Source organism: Tachypleus tridentatus, chromosome 6, assembly GCF_004210375.1.
Source record: "Tachypleus tridentatus isolate NWPU-2018 chromosome 6, ASM421037v1, whole genome shotgun sequence".
Taxonomy (NCBI): Eukaryota; Metazoa; Arthropoda; class Merostomata; order Xiphosura; family Limulidae; genus Tachypleus; species Tachypleus tridentatus.
Genome location: NC_134830.1, coordinates 26791606 through 26814097, shown reverse-complemented (window position 1 = coordinate 26814097; position 22492 = coordinate 26791606). Strand labels below are relative to the sequence as shown.

The 22492-nt window shown below is 30.9% G+C and overlaps 1 protein-coding gene across 6 annotated transcripts; it reads left to right on the top strand.

Moving 5' to 3' along the window:
* Window positions 1-270: 270 nt before the first annotated feature.
* LOC143252125 (polyisoprenoid diphosphate/phosphate phosphohydrolase PLPP6-like) lies at window positions 271-22234 on the top strand. Of its 6 annotated transcripts, XM_076503804.1 has the most exons (4): window positions 388-402; window positions 4154-4621; window positions 10195-10448; window positions 17699-22234. In XM_076503804.1, exons 3-4 carry the CDS (start codon window positions 10196-10198, stop codon window positions 18103-18105), a joined length of 660 nt encoding a protein of 219 aa, XP_076359919.1. In that variant the 5' UTR covers window positions 388-402; window positions 4154-4621; window position 10195; the 3' UTR covers window positions 18106-22234. The 6 variants fall into 6 exon arrangements, with proteins under 6 accessions (XP_076359916.1, XP_076359915.1, XP_076359913.1 ...); XM_076503801.1 differs by lacking the exons at window positions 388-402; window positions 4154-4621 and adding an exon at window positions 271-349 and having other exon boundaries at window positions 10119-10448; XM_076503800.1 differs by lacking the exon at window positions 4154-4621 and having other exon boundaries at window positions 285-402; window positions 10119-10448.
* Window positions 22235-22492: the final 258 nt, after the last annotated feature.

Here is a 22492-nt window from a genome sequence, read left to right as displayed (position 1 = left end):
TGCGAAATTCCAAAAAACAAACAAACAAAAACAAGCTTTCTGATGTTAAGTCTATGGATATGCACTTGGAAGCGGGGGGGGGGGAGCTTTTTATTAGCTTATAAAAATGAACGAAACACGATTTCATTGTTGTAAAACGGACAAAATGATTTAAATGTATAGAAAAATAAATGTTTTAAATAAACAATAGTAGCTTTATGACTTAGATGATTACTAATTTATTTTCTTATATTTTGTATTTTTATTTTCACGGCACTCGATATTTATATTTAAATATCTGGTTTGGAAACACAGAAGGCAGCTCGTAATTCTGGTGTAGTGGTGAAATTAGCAGGAGAGATTGTGTTAGGTGTGGTTAATTAATATTAGTAGACAACTTTTCTTTTACATGAATATAAAGTTGTAAGTCTTCATATAGATTATTACCTTTATTCTAATATACCTGCCTTGCAATTGCATAAAACTGATGCCTACTGTTGTTTTTTACGCGAAGAGAAATGTCTACGTTTATATTGGCCTTGCTTGAGAACTAAAACCATGAGAAAATAAGTATTCCAGACTAGAGAAAATTCATAATTTTTTTATTTTATAACAGTGTAACAAGACTTGTTTGCAAATTCTTTGCTTTTTTCTACCAACCGAACTTTTAAATGTTTCTTCTGTAGAATTATTTAAAATACGTTCGTGTGACATTTTTGAAGTAGATTAAGGTAGAAAATAAAGCTTTCGGCATGCCCTTTCAGCTTTTGGATACAGTATTCACACTGAACCGTTTGTACATAATAGTACGAATGATATCAATACTAGTGGATTTAAGATGGTGTACGTGCTTTGTTTTTTTTATTCTCGAGGCAGTGACGTTGACAAAAAATAAACAAACAACTTAAATTCTGAAAATTTAAGAGACGCTTGAATAAATTTTGTGCTGCTGCTTGTAGTAAAAATACCTTGGCCATAAGTTGAAGGTTTTACAACTAGTAATTAACATGGAAGTGTTTAATATAGATAAATGGATGGTAGTATTATACTGTTAGCAAAAAACTTAATTTTACAAAATTGAAAGTATGTATATCACTATCAAAAATAAATACAATCAAGTAGGAGATAAAGATGCTGAATAAACTAGCAACATCAAATATCTGGAAGTCATTTATGATAAAAAAATTAACTTGTAAAGGTAATTGGTACAAAAATCTAAATATCAAAATTGATTTGTGTTAAATCTAGAAAGGTGCAAATTGTTTATGGTGCACTTATATTTCCATTTCAATAATGAATTGAAAGATCGACTGATGTTATAAACCTATATGCAGTGGATATATTCATTGTAAAATATGTGAATATTGCGTCAAGGATAAACCATGTAACAACACGTATTTGGTTTCAAATGTTTTGAAAGTCAATAGTGTCTTTTAATTAGAACTGGCAAAATTTATATATAAATTTAACCAGCAAATGTTACCTGTTGTGTTAAAATAAATTATTTTCATATACATGTTGGGCCTGGCATGGCCTTGTGATTAAGGTGCTCAGCTTGCCATCAGAGGGTCAAGGGTTTTACTTCCCATCACACTGAATATGCTTGCCCTTTTAGTTGTGGGGGGAGTTGTAATGTTATGTTCAATCTCATTATTTGTGGGAAAACTTGTGTTGGCAAGTTTTCCAGTTTATAATTACTAAATTAGGGACAGCTAGCACAGATATCCTTCTTATAGCTTTGTACAAAATTCTAAACAAACCAGATCATAACAAAGTTAGTAAACTATCTGGATTCAGTGAATTTAATCTACCTAGATATATTTTGTACTTTTTTAGATTAACAGTGTGTTAAATTTGATGAAGTATGATTTTAGATATTCTTTGATAGATTGTTTAGGCAGAGTATTCATGATGAAACTTTGTAGAATGGATGGCTACTGCCTGTTGCAGAGGCACAAGTGTAGAGGACTACATTTCGAAAGTCTTTTGCCTTTCATCTTCAAATCTTGAAAGACGAAAGGTGGACGACTTTTGAAACATCTTACTTTGTAAATCTGTGGAAGGAATAACTTGTATGTATTTATTAAAGTTATTTTCGGTTCCCCTCGGTGGGCTGAGCAGATAGCCCTTTGTGGCTTTGCTATAAGAAAAACACAATTAAAGTTATTATTTTATGTATGTAACATTCAAATTCATAGATAGTTTATCATAATGATGGTCTACCAGATGATCTTTTTGACATCCTGCATTTAATTTTTTAAAATGATTGTTAATAATTGCATTCATTTTGTGAAGTTCTTAAGCATGATGTTGTTCTTAAGCTTTTGACTATATCCTACTTCTTATACCTTAATAGCACTAGGGTTACTATTATCCAACTCCATTCTGCAACAGAGTTACATGAGCTGTTTAGTAGAAACTATGCTGTAAATACAGGGGAAAACAGACATTTATTTGAAAAAAAAGTGAAAAAGTCTATATGTTATGGAATCCTCAAACCACTGAAAGAGAAATATTAAATAAAGTATTTATCTCATTGAATATTTTATAAAGATAATAGTTGGAATTACACTTCCGTTATAAATATGATAAAATTCACTGGGCAATATGAATATCAGTGTAGGAATATAGGCAGTGGTCAATAGAAGTGAAATTTGTTCATAAGTTGTAATATACTATAATCATGGTCTAATAAACCAGTTATCTGTAAGTTGCCCTTATACACACACACACACACACAAGAAAGGTAATGTAGAAATAACTTATTACAACTGAGGAAAAGGAGGTAGTCAAAGGAATAGGCTCTAATTTCCCCTAAAGTAATAATATTCCATGTAAATTACATAGCCATAACTAAAATGGAATTGTCAAACTTGATACTTAAAATTCGTGTGTCAATAGATGTTAGATCTGGTTATTCTATTTCAGATGAAAACACCTGGCAACAAATCAAGAAATACAACCCAAATATTTACTCATGAAATGAAGAAATATCTATTCCCCAAAGGAATGATTAATTGTTAACCCTTAAAATATTTTATGGGAAACTATGGGTATTCTGAAGGCTATTTTCTGTTGGAAAAATTCAGTAATATTCCTCTTGTTGGTTTAGGTTTTTAACCAGCAAAAAAGAAATCAGTGTGGAATTTCTGGCAGATTTCATTGAAACAAATGTGACTTCTGCAGAATCCTGAAAATAGTGTCATGCTTGCATCTAAAATGCAATGAAAGTGAAAAATTTAGAGATGTTATTAAAGTATGCAAGTATTTTTAATGATAAACCTAGATTTATAGATGTTGCTTAACATGTAGGATTGAAACAATTTATGAAGGTTCAATAATTAGTAAATCAGTTCATTATTTAACTGTCAAATTAAAAGTTTCACAAACAAGTGCATGAAATGCTTTATGATAGGTTGATAAAACTATTAGTTTCTAATGAGCAGCTGTACATGTAAAATGTTGTGTAACAGAGTTTTTGGTGAGAGCAGTGACTCCTCCACCCCTGCATCATAGTGTCAAGCATTAGTTAACTGTTGTGAGCATGGTTTTAAAATCTATTTGTTGATACACAACTATATAAAAAAAAACAACAACTTATAGGTGTGAGGATAGTTCTTAGGCTTCAGCAGTAGTTATTAAGAAAAATAATAATGATTTTTGGTTTTGTGAGGACTAGAGGAAGTAGAACGGGGTCTGCAAAACAGTACCTTTAAAAAGTGACATTTTAAATACCTTGTCAGGAACAATGCAAGTGAGTGCTCTAGATTTATATAGTGGATAAGGGCATATAAAGGTTGGGGATAGATGTGATTCTGAGTTTATAACTAATATTGGACTTTGTGAACTCAGAATTGTGGCTTTTTAATATGAGAATGCACTTGCAGTCTCTCAGGTTTCAGAATAAGGATCTTAAGGTAGATATAGTTTGTTTTAGTTCACATATGGATGATATTATTGTGTTGTAACTAACATTTGAACATTTCAAAGACTTCAAGCTAGTTTTTCATAAGCTTTATAAGGTGAACCTAAGTATGAAAATAATTCAACCATAAGTATCTTATATAGGATTTAAAATGACTTCTGATGTAATATATACAAATACTGTTAACATTAAAGATTTGCAAGATTTTCTTACTGCAAAGAAATGTAAGGAGTTAATACTTTTTTTTAGGTATATGTGTTTTACATACCCAGTTCTCCTGGTTTTACTGCAATATCCAAACCATTATTCCACTTAGAATTAGAGACAAATGGAGTTAGATTCCACAGTGTCAAGATGCATTTCAAAAATGTAATGCAGTCATTGATAATGGCCTCAGTTTTGCAACTACCAATGAAGGATAAACATACTTTTTGCAAATAGATGCTACATTAGGAGCAGTTCTACATCAGAAGGGCATCATTGCATATAATAATTGAACATTGCATTCAAAAGAAGGGAATTACACAACTATGAAGTCAGAATGTTAAGATGTTTTCTGAGCATGACAGAAATTCAAGCCATACAGTATTGTGATGGTGAAGTGTGAAGAATTCACAGTGACAATTTGCCTGTGGCAACGTTTGCTCAAATCAGCCAGAGAACACTACAACTAAATCCCTAAGACAGTCACCAAAGTTAGCTAGTCTCTCATGTATGGTGAGGAAAGTCTAATGAACATTTCCACTAAGTTATAAACAAGAGACCTTTCTGCCACATATATGTATCTAAACAGTATAGGGTTTCTTTTGTTGATGTAAAGGGTATTTGATTTAATGAGAGGAACTAGTAATTCCATTAGAAGTTATATTTGCCATCACCCCTCCACTTTTTTTTTTTTTTTTTTTAAAAGGGGTAAGGTAATTTAGTTATGATTTTGTTTATCAGTTATTTATTTTTTTTACTTCTACCCTTTAGTTTGCCTATATTTTCATTTGCCTTACAATTGCTAATTTATTTACCTCCTAGCAAATATTAAATAATAAATAAGTTGTTTGTATGTAAAAAAACCCTAAAAAACACAAGGTTTCCCCAGTATTGAAGTGTGAATACTAATATAATGAGTGTTTACATGAAACATAGTTTGTTTAGTTGTGATAAATTATCTCACTGCCTTAAGTTAAACAAAACTGTACTGTTGTGATGCAAAAGCCGATTATATTGTTGTATGGATTTGTTTGCTCATTATTTGTAACTCAATGTCATTTTTAGAAGTGTTTATTATGTTTTATAATCTTGCATCTTAGTTTTTTTTTCTGTTTTTTTTCCAAATTTATCTTTATTGTTATTTGGTGTGATTTGATATTAAGTGTTGCTCTTTTGAATATTCATGTTTGAGATTGCTTTAATTACAAAGATATCGCTAAGCATTAATTAGTAATTTTTAACATTTATGAAACTGGTTTGGTGTTTAACAATTGGCTCCCAAGCCTATTTTGCCAATACTTTCCAAGGCCGTACAGGCTGTTTTACAGTTACTTATTTAAGGAAGAGTATATATGTAGCAGTTGTGTCCCAGCCAAGAAGTGGTCCTTTAAAAAGAAAATAGAGCATGACACGACAGTGGGTCATGTGGGTCTTACTGGAAGACTATCACAATCCACTGGTGGGTCATGTGGGAACCAACATGTTAATAAATTTTTAGTTTATCTTATCATATTAGTAAATTGGTTGATATACATATTACATTGATAACATATATTTATATTATGTTATTTTAACTGACTCTTGGAGAATGAATAAAAAACTAATCCAGTGGTGTTGAATCATGTCAATGATACTCTTATTTTAAAGAAATTGCAAGACCATGTGTAAGATACATTTTATATAATATTAAGGGTAAAATAATTCTTAGAGTATTTGTAATGACCTGTTTTTAAGTGATAGAATGCTTGGGTTTAAGACTGGAATTTTAACATCTTGTGTAATAGCTTAAGTTTTTTTGGAAGCCAAGATTTAGACTTACTGAGTAGGATGGTGATTCTCAAACATTTCAGGCTTATGCACCACTTTTTGTTTGTTTTAAAATTTTTGTGAAGTAAAAATCCAATCTGAATTTTTGGAAAAATGAAAACTCGTAGTTGCAAAAATCAATAATTTAAACACTCGTTCATTTTTGTGTATCACACCATATTCAAGTGTAAGAATTCCTGGTTTAGTATAATTATTTTTCTCTCAGAATCATATACCTGTGGGAATGGTTTGTCTGAGGATGTGATGTGTGCACAGCTCAAACATTTATTAGTTAGTATATGAGAACATTTAGACTAACTTGTTTGATAGTAAGTGCTATAAACTACTACTAACAGTGGCTTAAAACACTAATTGGAAAGTTTGCAGATTGTTAACTATTGTGAACATGGTTTTAAAATGTAGGTTTTAATATACAGTGTAAAAAAATGTATATATTGACAATTGGGACTATTTTTATAGCATTTATGAAGTTCTGAATGAAGATACTCTCATAGATGTATCTTGACTTCAAGATAACCTTTCAAATAATGTCAGATTCTCAAGGAATTGGGAAAGTGAAGACTAGAAGAGTGTGACTGTTTGGTCTTTTTGGGTTTTTGTTGCAAAATGTTTATTGTTCATTATTTATTTTAGCAATTTTTGATATTCATTGATGATTTCAAGATGCTGAAAAAAAGCTGATTTCATTGAAGACTTTTATGTACAAAAATGATCCTGCAGTTTTGATTATTGGACCGTGTTCTGAGTAACAAATTTCAACATTAAAAAAAATTATTTTTCATGTTTTTATGGGGTTTTTTGCATTGATAACTTTTTTTCTTGTATTTATAAGTGTTTGTTTGTTGGAGAAGAGAATTCACTGTTACTTTTACAGGAGAAAACTTGTCCCTGGAACTAATGCACGAAAATGTCATACATTAATATATTTTCTGAAATAGTTATGAACTACTGTGCAAATGTAATAAATGCCTTTTAATTTTTTAACAGCTCTCTGGCACAAGCAGTATTCTCAGATTTAGATAGAACTTGGATCAAGTTAACTAATAAAGGAAATTGCAATATTGTACTTTCCTTTTCTCACAAGATGAGTTATTCTTATTTAGTGCTACCCTTTATAAGCAACTTTTTCTTTACGTGTACCACAAACCTTCTGCTCCTTCCCCATTAAAGTCAAATGATTTTCACATGTTTCTTGTGTAAATCATCATGTGTTACTTCACCACTAAGACCACATCATACTCACATGATGCATGTTACTCCTTCCAAATGCCTCTACTGAATTATCACTCATTTAGCAGTAATTGTGCTCAGATGTTTTTTTTTTTTGTTTCTATCTACATGTTTATCTTTAGTATACTCATAAAGTTGTCTTTATTTTCTCTTCTAATTTATATTAAGACTTTCTCCAGTAAGACAGGTGTAAGTCTTTGGATTTACAATGCCAAAATTAGGGGCTTGATTCCCTTCAGTGGACACAGCAGACAGGCCAGTGTGGCTTTGTTATAAGCAAACATACACATACATTAAGATTTTTTTTAACTTTAATCCTAATTTGTCACTGTTGTATTATTATTTATACTTTTGATTATTGGTTGACTCTTTCTCATCATGAATTCAGAAGCTCCTGTTACCACTTCAGGGATCATACCTGTGACTACTACTATGTCTTAGGCCTGGTGGGAGATTTATCTGTGTTCCTTTGCTGGAAGCTTGAATGTTGCATGGGTCAACCTCTGTTTCTGGACCTTGTCACACTTTCTCCCAAACAAGCTCAGCCTGTTCAGGCTGACAAAAACTTGGATTGTCTATTTCCATGTTCTGATTTTGCTGTACCTTTCCTGAGTAGTCAGTTAGGCCTAATTATGTCTTTATGGATTTTACTTTTTAGGTAAGTAATGTTTTATCCCTTTCCCCTATTTCTTATGAACTGCATCCTTCCATACTACTTAACTAATCTTTCCATTTCTATTTGGTTTTTCACCCTTCCCCAGATGTTTGGGTACATGCTGACCAATTTACTTCACAAGTAAGCAACAGGAATAGCGTACCTTACTTTTTTTTGGCTTTGGATCAGCTTGTTCTTTCACATTATTGCACACACTGTTTTTTCTAGACCAGCAATTGTTAACTTCCATTTTGCCTGTTTGGGGTGCATCATCTAAATTCCCTGCAAGTTTAACCCTGACCCAATTTTCTTGTTTTTGTCTTAATACCATAACTTGCTTCCCCTATTGTTACTGTGCTAATGTATTCCTTCTGGATCTATCATTTCCCCAGATGGCATAATTTTCTGGACTGGGAAATTAATGTGTTCCTCTACTTCCTCACTTCCATTTGAACCACTTTCCTTGTGTTGCATGTTTTACTGTAAAACACATTTCCTTCTCTTCTAACCCTGTGGTTGTTAAAGGCCTGTTTTGTTCACATTGATGTTTCAGGTATGCTTTAGCACCCTACCTGTCTCCTCCTTTATAGGGAGAGTAATTCTTCCATTTTGCCTATTTCTCTTCATTCTGCTTCTCATCTGTACTTTCTTAATCTGGATACACGTTCGTATCCAGTCAGTATTCTTTGTTGTTATGTTGCCTGCATGGCTTCCTTCCATGATACTCATTCCCAGTTCTTCATTTTGTGTCAGTCTTTCTCTGTTTGGGATCTTTTCCCTTCTACCTTCACCAGTTTGATTTGACTTTTGATTCAGTTGTGTTATTCTTCCTTGTCTTCTCATCAGATTTGACACCTAACCTTCCCCTCATATCTCATCTGCATTGGCCATTGGAGAAATTCCTATAGTCAGGTATGTGGACTATTCTTAATACATTTATCTCCCATTATTTACACCATATTGCAGTTTCTTTTTGATAGGGTTTTCATCTTCCACCTATGGCTGTTCTTCAGGCTTCAGTGCAACTTTGACTGGGTAACTTAATATTCACACTTTTCCTTTCTGGGTTCCTTGCTTCATTTACTTATTCTATGAGTATTGTTCTGTGGTGAGTGGTGCTTGACCAGTTATTCTTCAACATAAAATGTGCTCTGTACAACCATCTTGATTCATGCTTTGTCTTCCATGGCTTTGCAATGCTCACTGTTGAGATAGGATGCTCCACAAGATTGCTAGTAGGTGAATAACCTTGCAATGTAATTGCCTTGTAAACTTCCCCATTCAGGACTGTAACACCCATGGACTTCATGTGTAAAAACACAAGGGGATAGCTGGCTATCCCTGCCATACATTGTACATAATAAATTAGTATGGTTTGCTTTTCAAAATAGGGTTTTGTAGTTTCCCATTTCTCTGTCTCAGGTGATGACATTTCTCTGGACCCTTGAATGAAGAGCGTGGAGTATAGGAGTCCTTATTACTTTCCAGTTCCAAGTTGCTGGGATAGTTGAGCATGGAGACACCCTATCATAAGTCATAATTTTCCTATGCTGAAAATGTATTTCTGATAGATAGTTCCCTTCATTAACACTTCTCACCCTTACTCCCAACTTTCTTCCAGTGCCCAAGTCTTCTCTGAGAAACCTTGAAGTGATAGTTTAGTAGAGGCTTATAAAAGGAATCTCATGTATAACTTGAGTATGTTGTACTTCTGTTGGTGGTGAAGTAACATGAGAGACATGTTGGAATATTTTGATTCCAATAGGGGGTAGCAGTAGGCTTGCAGCATGCCTAAAAAAAACATTTGCATATAGAGAGCAGCACTGAACGAGAATGGATAATTTTATGAGTGGAGGGAAGTAACTGTCAAAAATATATTTTCAGTATAGGAGAATTATAACTTCTGTTATAACTGTTAATGACTTTTATGAGATTATACAACATAGCATGTATCAATATTTTGATTATTAAGCAAGATAGTTTCTGATTAATACTTTAAAATCATAATTCTTCATTTTATATTGTAGAAATAATTTGTTAAAATTACTAATTGAGTTGGTAATATGCATAATTAACTTAGTTATGTTTGTAAACTAACTTATTCTCTGAAAATGAATATCAACGTGCACTTGGCAACTTTGTCTTTTGAGCTAGATGTTAAATCCACTGTTCAGAAATCTGTTTTGAAACCCCTTTTGTACTTTAGATTAATAGTTTTGTTTAGAAATTCTTAAACTAGAAAATGTTACAGCCAGATATTTGTTTTCATCAATAAATACTTGTTTACTTCATTTACAGGTATACTAAAACAAAGGATGGTTTGATGAGATTGAAATATCTTCTGTTGTAATTTTTATATGATAATCTGGTGAAGGATGGCAGAAAAGACATATGGAGAGAAGATGGATGGAAAGAACTTTCTTCATTTGATGAAGGAAGTAGATGAAAAGCTCACAAAAAGACTGTCAGTGTCAGCAACTGCATCTTCTCCACTGAGTCATTTAAGACCATACTTAAAAGCACTGGAAATATCTTGTCATGGAATTCCTTGGCTTGGTGGATGCATTTTGGCTTTATGGCTGTCTGAAAATCCACAGTTTTTAGCATATGTTTTCAACATGCTCATAGGTATGTATAATAAATAACAGTAACTTTCAGTTTGAGTAAGATTTTAAGAAATGCGATCAATACACACCTGCAGAATTTTTTTTGTTTCTCCATTCATATAAACAAAATTAAATGACAAGTATTTTCTAAGATTATTATTCTGAGTTACTTTCAAATACTCATTTGTGTGTTCAGTAATTTTTAGATGTTAGGATATATATCCTGGTGTGAAGAGAGCTTATTATAGGATTTAATTCTCTTTAGTTGAGAAGGTAAAAAGTAATAAAGTTACATGTATTATTAAAGAATTTAATCCATCAAAGTGAGATTTAGTTGCATCAGATTTGAGTTTTCAACAGTTAGAAATGCCAAAAATAAAAATAAAAAGGTTAGTTATTTGGTTCATATTTAAACATTTTCATTAAGTAAATATGAAAACTATGGTAAAACCTCAATTAATGGGCACCTTCAAACAATCACTGTGCTGTTAAGGACAGCCCTTTCAGTTCTTGCTTTTTACTACTCTGTAACCAAAATAAATTGTACAATAATGAGTACCTCAGTATTCCAGATTATGGACAGTGTCTTTAGTCTCATTCTGTATGCAGGCACTCAGTAAAGCAAGCAGTTAGCCCTTTTGCTGTGGGCAGGTTAAAGTGAGCATGTCATGACCTTATAGAGAAGCATTTTCAAAATGTATTAAGTAACTTTACTCATAACTCCGAAAGTACTCAAAATCTTTCTTTTTTGAAGTATTTGATGTTTATTATTTTGTATTTTAATAAAAGTAAATTAAAGCATTTTTAAATAGACTTTATTGGTTGATGACTAAATTTGGTGAAAGGTAAATACAGCAGTATTTTATAACTATATGCACACACTTGTACAGTATATTTATAAATTCCAAGCATCTCAGAAGGATGACCAATATTTAAACACTTGTTGTGTTTGTTGAATCAGCTCTGAACCATCTAAGTGTGACAAACAATCCATCAAAGAATTTTTTACAAGGTGAACACATAAATGTAAGACACAAAGAATAAGAGTATAAGTGTGTTAAAAACATGTTTGTGCTAATGACCTAATGTGTATGAAATACAAATGCATGGTAACTTTTTATATGTAATTGTATTTCATACATTTGGATTAGAAACAAATTTAGATTACATATATTTTTTGTTCCATTTATTAAATGTTTTTACAGTAAATGCAAAAATTGCTTACATAGATATAAAAAAATGGCTTTAAATATATACATTAAACAAAATGTGAAGAGGGGCATTACAGTTCAGAAATTGAGTGTGGTGAATATGGAATCCAGCTTTCTGTGGCTTATTTTTAAAATTAAGGACACTATAAAATAGGGGGCATTTGGAAGCATTCAGAAGGGTGCCATTAATGTCAAAGTTTTAGTGTACATCAGTTCCATTTCTAAGATATTACATTGTAAATGCACATGTAACATCCCTTCTTTCTAAGGAATTGGAATCTATATATTGTACTGGGCATGTCCCAAAAATATGTTGACTTAAAGAACAAATGTATATATACAAAATTGCATTAGTAGATAAAAAATTAGGCCTGGCATGGCCAGGTGGTTAAGGCACTTGACTCATTATCTGATGGTCACGTGTTCACATCCCCGTCACAACAAACATGCTCGCCCTTTCAGCCATGGGGGCATTATAACGTAATGAACAATATTACCATTTGTTGGTAAAAGATTAGCCCAAGAGTTGGTGGTGGGTGGTGATGACTAGCTGCCTTCCCTCTTGTCATACAGTGCTAAATTAGGGTCAGCTAGCACAGATAGCCCTCGAGTAGCTTTGCATGAAATTCAAAACAAACAAACAGTTCGAATTCCATTCAAATGATTTATTAGGACAACTCCTTCAAGAAGTAAATCAGGTTTTGCTGATAGAAGTTTATCAAGATAGAAATTCAAAACAAACCGAAATGAGATAAAAATCAAATGCATTTTTAATTTTTAATGGCCTTTTGTATATATCTTATATACATACATACATACATACATATCGTTACTCTAACATGGTTTTAAAATGTAGTTGCTATAGTTTATCATACATCATAATACTGATTTTGATTGACTTAGTTTTACTTTGTATTACTGTGAATGGAAAGTATTAAACAATTTTTTATGCTGAGAATAGTTTCCACTGCCATTATTAAAAGTGCATTTTATCCCTCTCTGTAGTTAAGCTATTATTTTTAGCCATATTTTGTATGTAACAAGGAATATACATGTTACAGTTACAAGTAATGAGTCATTTAATGTAGCTTCATTGTCTTTATCTTACCACAAAGAATTATTTTAGTATCACTGGGCTACTGTTTTCTGAAATTGTTTTATAAAATTTGAAGTTTAGTTTGTGTTTGTTTGTGTGGTATATAAATTTAGTCTCACATAATTTTTCTTGCTTCATAAGAGATAGAGTAATTTTATTATATTTGCTTGTACAGCATAAAATATGGAAAACATAATGAACAAGTTTTTAATGGGTTTTTTTAAACATGCATGTGGTCCCCTGCTGGGGCAACAGTAAGTCTTTTTATTTAGAACTATAAGATCAGTGGTTTGATTTCCCTTGGTGGATGCAGCAGATAGTCTGATGTGGCTTTGCTATAAGAAAAAGACATAAAACACATATAGAGTACAATATTCTGATACAATCCCTCCCTTTGTTCACAATATTACCTATTCATTTCTTCCCCATATATGCAAACTTTTTTAATACACATGCCACAAGCCTTCTGTCCCCCTCCCTTACTTGAATCAAATGATTCCAATGTGTGTCTTATGTAAATCATCATGTGCCACCTATCCACTAATAGCAGCATAGTACACTCATGTGACTCTCTTTTTGTGTCTGTACCAAATTATCATTTCTTGTTTGGAAGTTCTTGAACTCGGACATCTTTCTATCTTCATTTTGATTTGTGTTTCAGATTGTATTATTTCTCAAAGTGGCTTAATTTAATATATTTAATGGTTTTTAGAACATTTTGTTTACTTACCCTTATTTTGGTTGCATTTATTCTTTTCTCAAAATGATCTTACCAACTATAGAAATCTAAAGTCAGCTGTTAATGTCACTACTTCAGGTGTCTTATGTTTGACAAGTCTTTAACATAGGCTTCACGTGTTGGTGATCCAAAGGGAAATTTGCCTACATTTCTTTGGAAGGAGGTTGAACATTCTCTGGTTCAACTTCTATCTCCAGACAGAGGTATTGAGAACCAGCCCAGGCCCTGAGGTCAGTAATATCATCAGGCCCCTTTCATCCTATTTCTTAAGTTTTCTTGATTTATTTATAATGGAAATTTATGTAACAGATTTCTTCATGTATCCATGAAAATGCTGCATCCATTTTCAGTTACAGTAGACCTACAAATCTTAGAATTAAATAATGCTAGAAAGTATCATGAAATCTATAATGAAAAACAAATTAAAACCATTGCTTCAGTTCTTCTTGATGCTTCAACCTTACTCATGTAAATAAATATTTCAATTGCCCCATTTCATCCTGAACCTGTGAAACCTGGGGTAGCTGACAAGGACTATGCTTACCTGCTTCCACCTCCTAATTTTACCATACCTTCCCATACCCTACCTGAGAATTCTGTATGCCTTTTTTTTTTTTTTCTCAGATATGTGTTGTTTCAACCCTTGCTCCTACATCTTATGACCCACAGCCTTTCTAACTGCATGAACATCTTTCCCAACACCATTTAGTTTTTTTCCCTCAGTTTCATAATATTAGGGTTCATTCTGTACAATTCACCTCTCTATTGGGCAGTGGTGTCAGTATACCTTGTCACCCACATGTCTTGGATCATTCAGGCTGACTGGCTATACCTCGACAAATTATTGTTGATTTTACCCATTTGGAAGGTGGACCTGAATTTTCCATTGCTCTCACCCATAACAAACCCATTTTTCTCACTTTTATCTTACCTTCATGGATTTTTTTGTAACCTAGGCCTACAGTATAGTAAGGTTGTGGCAGTATACAAGTGTTCAAACCTGTAGAAGCAATAAGGAAAGAAATGCAGCTTTTAACAAGTAGCCGCATTCTCAGTAGAATATCTTTGCCCAATCACAAATGAATTAAACTGTGACCATTTAATTAGGACAGAATTGCTTGTTTTGTTTTTGAAAATAAACCATTCTTGAATAAGAATGACTGTGCATTAAATGGTAGTTTTAATTATTAGAAAAGCATATTACACAGATAAAATTATGGTGCAATAAGTAACCTTTTTTTGATAAAGTAGATGTGATGCATATTATAAGAAGTTTCAATAGATTAATAAGGAAATTTCTATTCATATTTATAGTTGGTTATATTCATATTACTACATTAGATGTATACTACAGGGTGTTCAGAAAGTCACTGTGCAGTTTTGTAATCATATTTTATTCAGTCTATTTCAAGCCAGTAACTGATAGCGGTGTTAGAAACAAAATAAGAAGGATCCAAGCCTGTATTGATGCCAGTGGGGATCACTTTCAACATTGTTTATAATTGTCATTCATATTTACTTACTATATTCTATATTGAAACATGTCTGTTAATAAATATATAAGTGCACAGTAACTTTCCAAAAACCCTGTATAATGTATAATTACAATATTGTATGACAAAAAATTGTCTGGCTCAGAGTCCAGGGTGATCCAAAATTATCTTTTGTTATTTAAAGTTTAATATTGAACTAATTAAAGAAATACAATCATTTAATTTTCAACATCTTGAAATCAAAAGATTTTATTGACATTGCAACAAGCATGCACCACTAGTAGCTTTCAGCATGTGTAATTGATATATGATTGCTGAAACATCACCACAGTTACAGTGGTGATGCTGTTTGTTGATATGGTCATTAACTGTGATTTTAGCTACAGGTGTGCACTGTCTTGTATCCTTAATATATCCCCATACTTCTCCCTGTACTGGCATCTGTAATTATGCTGCACTTGGTTTCCACAAATCAAAACAACACATTGAGCCTTTTTTGCACAGTTGCCAACTTACATGGTAACACTACTCATTAAAATGAAAAAGGTTGGCTATAAAATATTGAAATTATCATGGTTTATTTCCTCAATTATTTAAATATTAAATTTTACATTAAAAATATATATTTTAGACCACCATCTGTTATCAACAATATTAACTGATCATTGACTTATACAAAACTGAATGCCTTAAGTGAATAGGCAGCTGATAGATGTCACCATTATGTGTACTGTCATTACATTTATCTGTTGATGAATATTTATTTTAAAGAGCATTATCTATCAAAGTTAAAAATAATTAAGAAAAGGTAGTAACGAAGAGTTATCCAACAAAAGAAACATTCAGTTATATTTATGACATGTTCCATTGACATTCTTCACACTGTGGGATCATTTCACTTGTAATTAATGTTATATGAAAGTAAATATTATAAGCATGCAGTACATCAGCAGTCATTCTTATTTTAATGCTTATGATTTAAATAATGTACATTCTGTTTCTTTTACACAGTATTTGGATCTTGAAAATACTTGGGATTTTATTTGTTTTATATTGAGGTTGTGGTGTTTACATATCTATTGTTTTCATAGTTAGTAGTGTATATGATAGCCTACTGATATTCAGTGAATAACACATCAGACTTTCATTTTAAAAAAATCCAAGATTGAATCTTGTAAGATTCCCTAAGATGGATACCCTAAGATGAGTACATGTAACTCTAAATGGAATAAACATCTATATTTATTTTAATTTTCAGTTGGATCATGCTTGCAGAAATGTAAAAATTTTATTTTACTTTCTTGTGGAAAATGCCTAGTAGGGAAAAAAAAGACAAATTAATTTTCTACCAGTGGCTTGTTCATAAAATTTCACTTTCTAGTGGGGCACCTCATGTAAAGAAGGAATCCATCTTAATATATTCTGTAGATCATTTATTGTTGTTTATAATTTTGTCTAACATTTATACAAAGTACATAAATGTGTGTGTGTGTGTATATATATATATAAAAGCTACTATACAGTTGGTATATCATTGATATTGAAGAAAATATTACAAAAATAGTTTAAACCAATTTACTTGCTGTTTGTTGCCAAGTAATTACTAGAAATTAAACTATATTCTAAATAAAACAACTGTATGGTCACTTTTACCATATTCTGTATACAAGGCTGGATTAAGGGTTTTATTAGCCCTAGGCTTTTCAGCTTACAGAAGATCCCTCGAGACAGAATCTCTATGTGCAATACATTTATAGTCGTAGCTTGATGCCCCCTACTTAGTGTGAGGCCTTGGGCTTCAGCCCAGTAAGCCCGTGTCTTAATCTAGGGTTGTCTGTATATGTGAAGAAGTTTAGAATATGTTGAATCTCAAAATAATGGCTCTTTGTAAAAGAGTTCATATCTCATTTCTAGCTTTCTGGGAAAGTTAGAGATATTTTATGAGTTGTGTAGCTAATTTGTGCTTTAAAAAAACCCTTAAAAGATGATTTACAGGAATACAATACCACATTAGTAAGTAGAACTAGGTTTAATATTGATTTAAAACATTACAGTTTATAACATCAGTATGTTGTAATTAATACACTCAAACATTTTAAATGTGTTTTTTTGATAACTGAGTTGTAAGTTAACCCAAGTGAATGTTTTGTTTTGTATTATTAAAACTGTAGAGTTCATTATAGTATTTATATGATAATTTTGCCTGTGATAATGTTTGAAGTAACTAAATTATGGAATAAATGTAAAGTAACACAAATTACGACAAACTTTTTTCATATTGAAGTATTTCTTAAACACATTGTATCGTTTTGGATATTTGAAAAGAAAAAAATTCATTAAGACAGCTTTTATAATTATTCATTATTATAGCCTGAAATATAATCTCTACCAAAGATTCAGTCAGCTGTATTTAAAAGAGTTGTATCTGTAAAGATCTTTATCTGTATTTATACAAAATGTCTAGAACTTCATAGCTAGAAAGTAAGAACTAATATCATGAAAAACTATTTTAAATATCTCTAATAAAAATTTTCTCAGTTTTTTCTTATATGGTTTCAAGCTTATTTTTACAAGTTCATTTTCATTTCATGCTTTGCTTGATTAGGTGAGATTGTTAGTTATTTTGGAAAAAATATATTTTTAAACATTTTATTTCATTGGCATTGGACCACCTATCTGTATTAAAAGTAGGTATAATTTTTCTTCAGTGATTAAGAGAATTTATATTTTCAGCTCTTCTCATTGACATAATATTTGTGGTGATTGCAAAAGCAAGTGTGAGACGCCGGAGACCCAAGACTAACAACATGGACATGTTTATGACATTCACAGTAGACAAACTGTCTTTCCCTTCAGGTCATGCATCACGAGCAGTTTTGCTAGCTTGTATATTTTACAGTACCCTCTCCCTGCATACTGTTTTTAATGTTTTATTAGTTGCATGGAGTATTTCTATCTGTAGTTCAAGAGTTTTGTTGGGACGGCATTATGTATTTGATGTAGTATTTGGAGCATTGTTAGGGATTTTTGAATTCAAACTGATGGTATTAATTTGGTGTGGTTCAGAAAGAGCATTATATATTTTAAGTTGGTTCACAAGTTTTGAGAATTTTCATGCAGACTATACTAGTGAATTGTGAATGACTTTAAATTGAGTGGCATAATGTTCAATGTGATATGAGATTAGTGGAAGTGATAGTCTGAAAATAGAACATAAAGTAGAAAGTTTTAAGTGTGTTTCATAACTTATGTAGTTTTGCTGTAAAAATGCTTAGCTATCTACAGGTCTCGGAATAATATACAAGTAATCCTAAAATTCTTGCTATATGACTAGAATTCTATGTACAAACACTAAGAATACCTACACATGAAAGGTGTTTTTGATTGTTTGCTCTTGTTATTTTGATGAACTGCACTTTATGTAAAGTTTTTTAATTTGTAATCAATATTTTCTTCATTAATAATGTGAAACAGGCTCAACAAATGCAGTTTTAAAAGATTTTTGTATACTTTAAATATTTCTGTGCAAATGATTGTTTGAAATTCTTATAGTTGTTGCTTGTGTTTATAATTTATGCAACAATTATGGGTTCATGACATATAGACATAACTAACTGAATAGAGAGATGCTGGTGAACATCTGTCAAATATAGTATTATCACATTAAAACCAATGATTTTTCACAGAATTGATTTTATGTCATATTATAAGGTGACACATTCATTACAGTTGATCATAGAATTGTCAGATGCTTGCAAGTGCATACCTAGCAGACACCTGGATGTCCATTCACACCTTTGAAATCAAAACCAACTAAGCAAAGCCCTCAACGTAAAAAAATGACAAAAAAGAAATTACATGGGATTTGATATTTCTAGAGGTTTATTATAAAGCATTTTTTTTGTATAGATGTTTCAAAACAGATTTGCATAATCCAAAACCAGTTCTGTTTTCTATTTATTTTTTGAAAATAAATAGCCATGTGAATGTAAAAGATCTTGTATATTGATTGTATCGTATTCCTCCATGAATACTTTAATTGGTCAGTAGAATGAAAGCATCTTTTGTGACTAAACATAGTTCTTTCATAATCAACAACTTACATTTTAATTGTAATTGTAGTTAGAAAATATCTTGAAGAAAATTCCAACTAATAATTTAAGTGTACACTTCTTTCTGAAAAGAAATCAGTGTTTATGTATATAAACTGTTATCCTGTAACATAGGCTTTCATTTGGACTTGTTTTGTTTAATATTGGTTTAAGTGATGTCAACTTACACTACAGTAAATTAATAAAAATTGGATGCATAAATGTACTTACTTTTTGTTTAATAACTCCCATTTTTGTGAAAATTTTGATAGGTATGACTCAAGTACTATTGACTTTTGAAATAGTTTAAATGTACCACTATTGTATAATCTATTTGAATTGTGTGTATAGATAAGATTAATTCCCATTTTCTATGAGCTTATGTTGCACATTGTAGTTTTCAAGCTTGCAGAATAAATAATACATAAGTGAAGAAACAGTCTCAGATAATTATGATATGAAAGAATGTAACAAGTTTAAATGAGAACCAAAATCAACACTAAGTGATATTACTATCCAAAACATTGAAGCTTAAATGAATGATGATCTTATTTTTTAACCATCTTGACATTAGAATATGCTGCTTAAACTTAGTTTCACTTTGTAGCTGAGACTTAAATGTGAGACACTATGCTTTATACCAAACATTTGTCTTTGTGGAAAACATGACAGAAACCAAAAGTAGAAGTCAAACAGTGTTGAAGTTTGTCTAATCCACATAAAGTTCAACAGATAAGACAATAATTTGTATCTCCAGTTTTTAACATGATAATTTCTTACAAAGGTCTGGGAACTTCTTTGTAATGCATATATTTTTAGCTACAGTTTGCAAGTTCTTATGGTGTATGTGAATTTAATCCAAGCTGGGTTATAAAATATGTAAATTATAGCTAGAAATATGTTCATTCCAAATAATTTAAACTGGCACCTTAAAGGACCTTTTTTTGTATTTCCTTTGATAAGAAACATAATGAATAGTTAGTGCTTTTAATTATAGTTTTAGTAATGTTTGTGATTCTGTGGTTTATACAGTTATTTATGCAGACCTGAATTTTATATAGGATTTTCTTGATTCATGTAACAGACTTAGAAAGTTAGCCATATAGTCCACAATTCTAAAAGTTAGTTTGTAAATTCTGCAACTTAGCTTTCTGTTTATGATGCCACACATTCAGATCTCACTATGTGTAGTTCCATTAATGATGTTTGGTAAGGTGTCTGCTTATCCATATATCAAGACAATGTAAGCAAATTTAATTACACACATTTTATTCTAGTTGCAAGAATCAGAAATAATGGATATCATTGTCTTGAAATTATGATTTGATATAAGAAAATTTTCTTGTAGATTGGTGAGCAAAGTATTAATCAAAACTTGCATGTAATTTATTTTTATTCTACTGTATAATATATGACTAAGTTATAATATTGATACCTCTGATTTATTAATTAATATACAGATAAATTCAATTTAGACTATTTGTTTATGCAGTTATAAAAAAACTGCAGGTATCTTAATGAACTTAAAGGTTCTGTTGTGTTAACTGTAATTTTGTTTTGTCTGTTATATTTGGATGGCTGTTAAAAGTGTCAAGCATGAATACAAGTTAGCTTGCAAAAGTGCCAAAAGAATAACAAACTGTTAGTTTCCCTTATGTTCTTTTTTTATATACAAGTTCTTCTTATAATTATTTTTGTATTTTTTCTTTACAAAAGTTTTATTTTTGACAAATTTATAGTATTTTCAATCAATGAACTTACTGCCCTATCATCACTATCAGTTCTAAAACACACTAAAGACCAATGACTTACCTGATTTCAGAGCTCCAGGCATGAAACATTGTACTGATAAATGGCAAATCAAAACTATCTGTATGATTTAATTGGTCATCAAGTGGTTTGTTCAACTTTGCTTCTTTAACTTTTGGAAGAATCATTGAAGAAGTGGAGGAAATTGTAAAATTAAATATTGGAGAAAGTAGCTGACAGAAATTACAGCCATATTTTTTTTAATATAGGTAATCATCACACTACTAGTATATATATAAATCATTAATAATTTGTCTTGTCTTTAGACTGTGTTTACATGTAAAAAGAGATGCAGTTTATTTTGGATAACTGTTTTAAAACTTTCAAAGCAGTGATTGACAGCATTTTTCATTTTCTTTATGATCTTTGGAAAATATACTCTTAGAAAGGAGTCCCATAACTTAGGAATCTACCTCCTCTCCAGGTTATTTTAATAAATAGCATGTACATTAGTATGTCTAAAAGTTGTCCATGTTAAAAAAAATGTTTAATTTGTTTTTGTAAATCAAATTGTTTGGGTAATGATTCTGTTTTGCATGTTTTTTTTTTCTGTTGTGATATTATGTAGACTAAAAAATTCTATTTTCATGAAATTAGAAAATACAGTTTTATGAGGTAATTCTAAAATTAGACATTTTTCATTAATGAAGTATGTTTTTGTTTATTGTATACACGTTAAAAGATAGAACGCAGAAAATTTTCTAGAGAACAATATTTATTTTGTACTTCTACAAAATCGAAGAGGTTACTGTGCTTTTGAAAATAAATTATCAGCACAGTTTTCCTTGTCGAGGTATGTTTAACCTTGTTTAATTAAATGGTTTCAGTTTTGAATAAGGATATTTGTTATTTCAGTGTTTTTATTCTACATGTTTTGAATATTTCTGTAAAAATCATTGAAATTGTTAAATTTTTGTGATTTAGTTTTTCTTTAAAAATAATACTTTCTACATACGTCATATTAATTTACACTTCATTTATTAACAAGTAGTAAAATGCAAAGTTTAATTTGTGTTTCAAGAAGTGAAATATAATTATGGTTCTAAAAATTGCTTGGATTTAATAAGTATAAATTACTATTTCCGTTTATTGGTCCTAATAGGGCAGAATAGATACTAATGATTTCAATCTCTCTCTATTAAATAAATGATAATTTTAAATGTGGAATTAATACTGAGTTTAACATTTAAATATTTCACTGGTTTATCTTTTAGGTGAAATAATTAAAAGAGAATTACTATAGATTGTTAGTAATTTTAATTTGTAAAAGAAATTCTGTGATACAATGTTGTATCAAAGTCTCTACAGTGAGCTGTAGCAGTCTGTTCCTAGTCTGAATACTTGCAAATAAATCATTATTTGATCTGTGTGCATTGTTCCTTATTGAATAGGGAGATTGTGTTTTTTTTTATCTTTCTTATTGAGATTTTACCTAAAGTGGCTATTTATATCCATTGTTAGGATATTCAACATGACAATTAGACATGCTATTTCAGGATTTTTAAGCAGTTTAAAAGAGATTGAATAAGATTTTAAATGTCTCCAGTTCCAAACATCTGTTAGATGAATTTTGTATTTTTACAGAGTTAGGTTTTGTGGATTAAAAACAGTTGTAAAGCTATTGCTG

Coding starts and splice junctions, on each gene's coding strand:
- LOC143252125 (XM_076503798.1), top strand. Junction 10,449..17,698: donor TGTTTTCAACATGCTCATAG/GTATGTATAATA, acceptor TTATATTTTCAG/CTCTTCTCATTGACATAATA.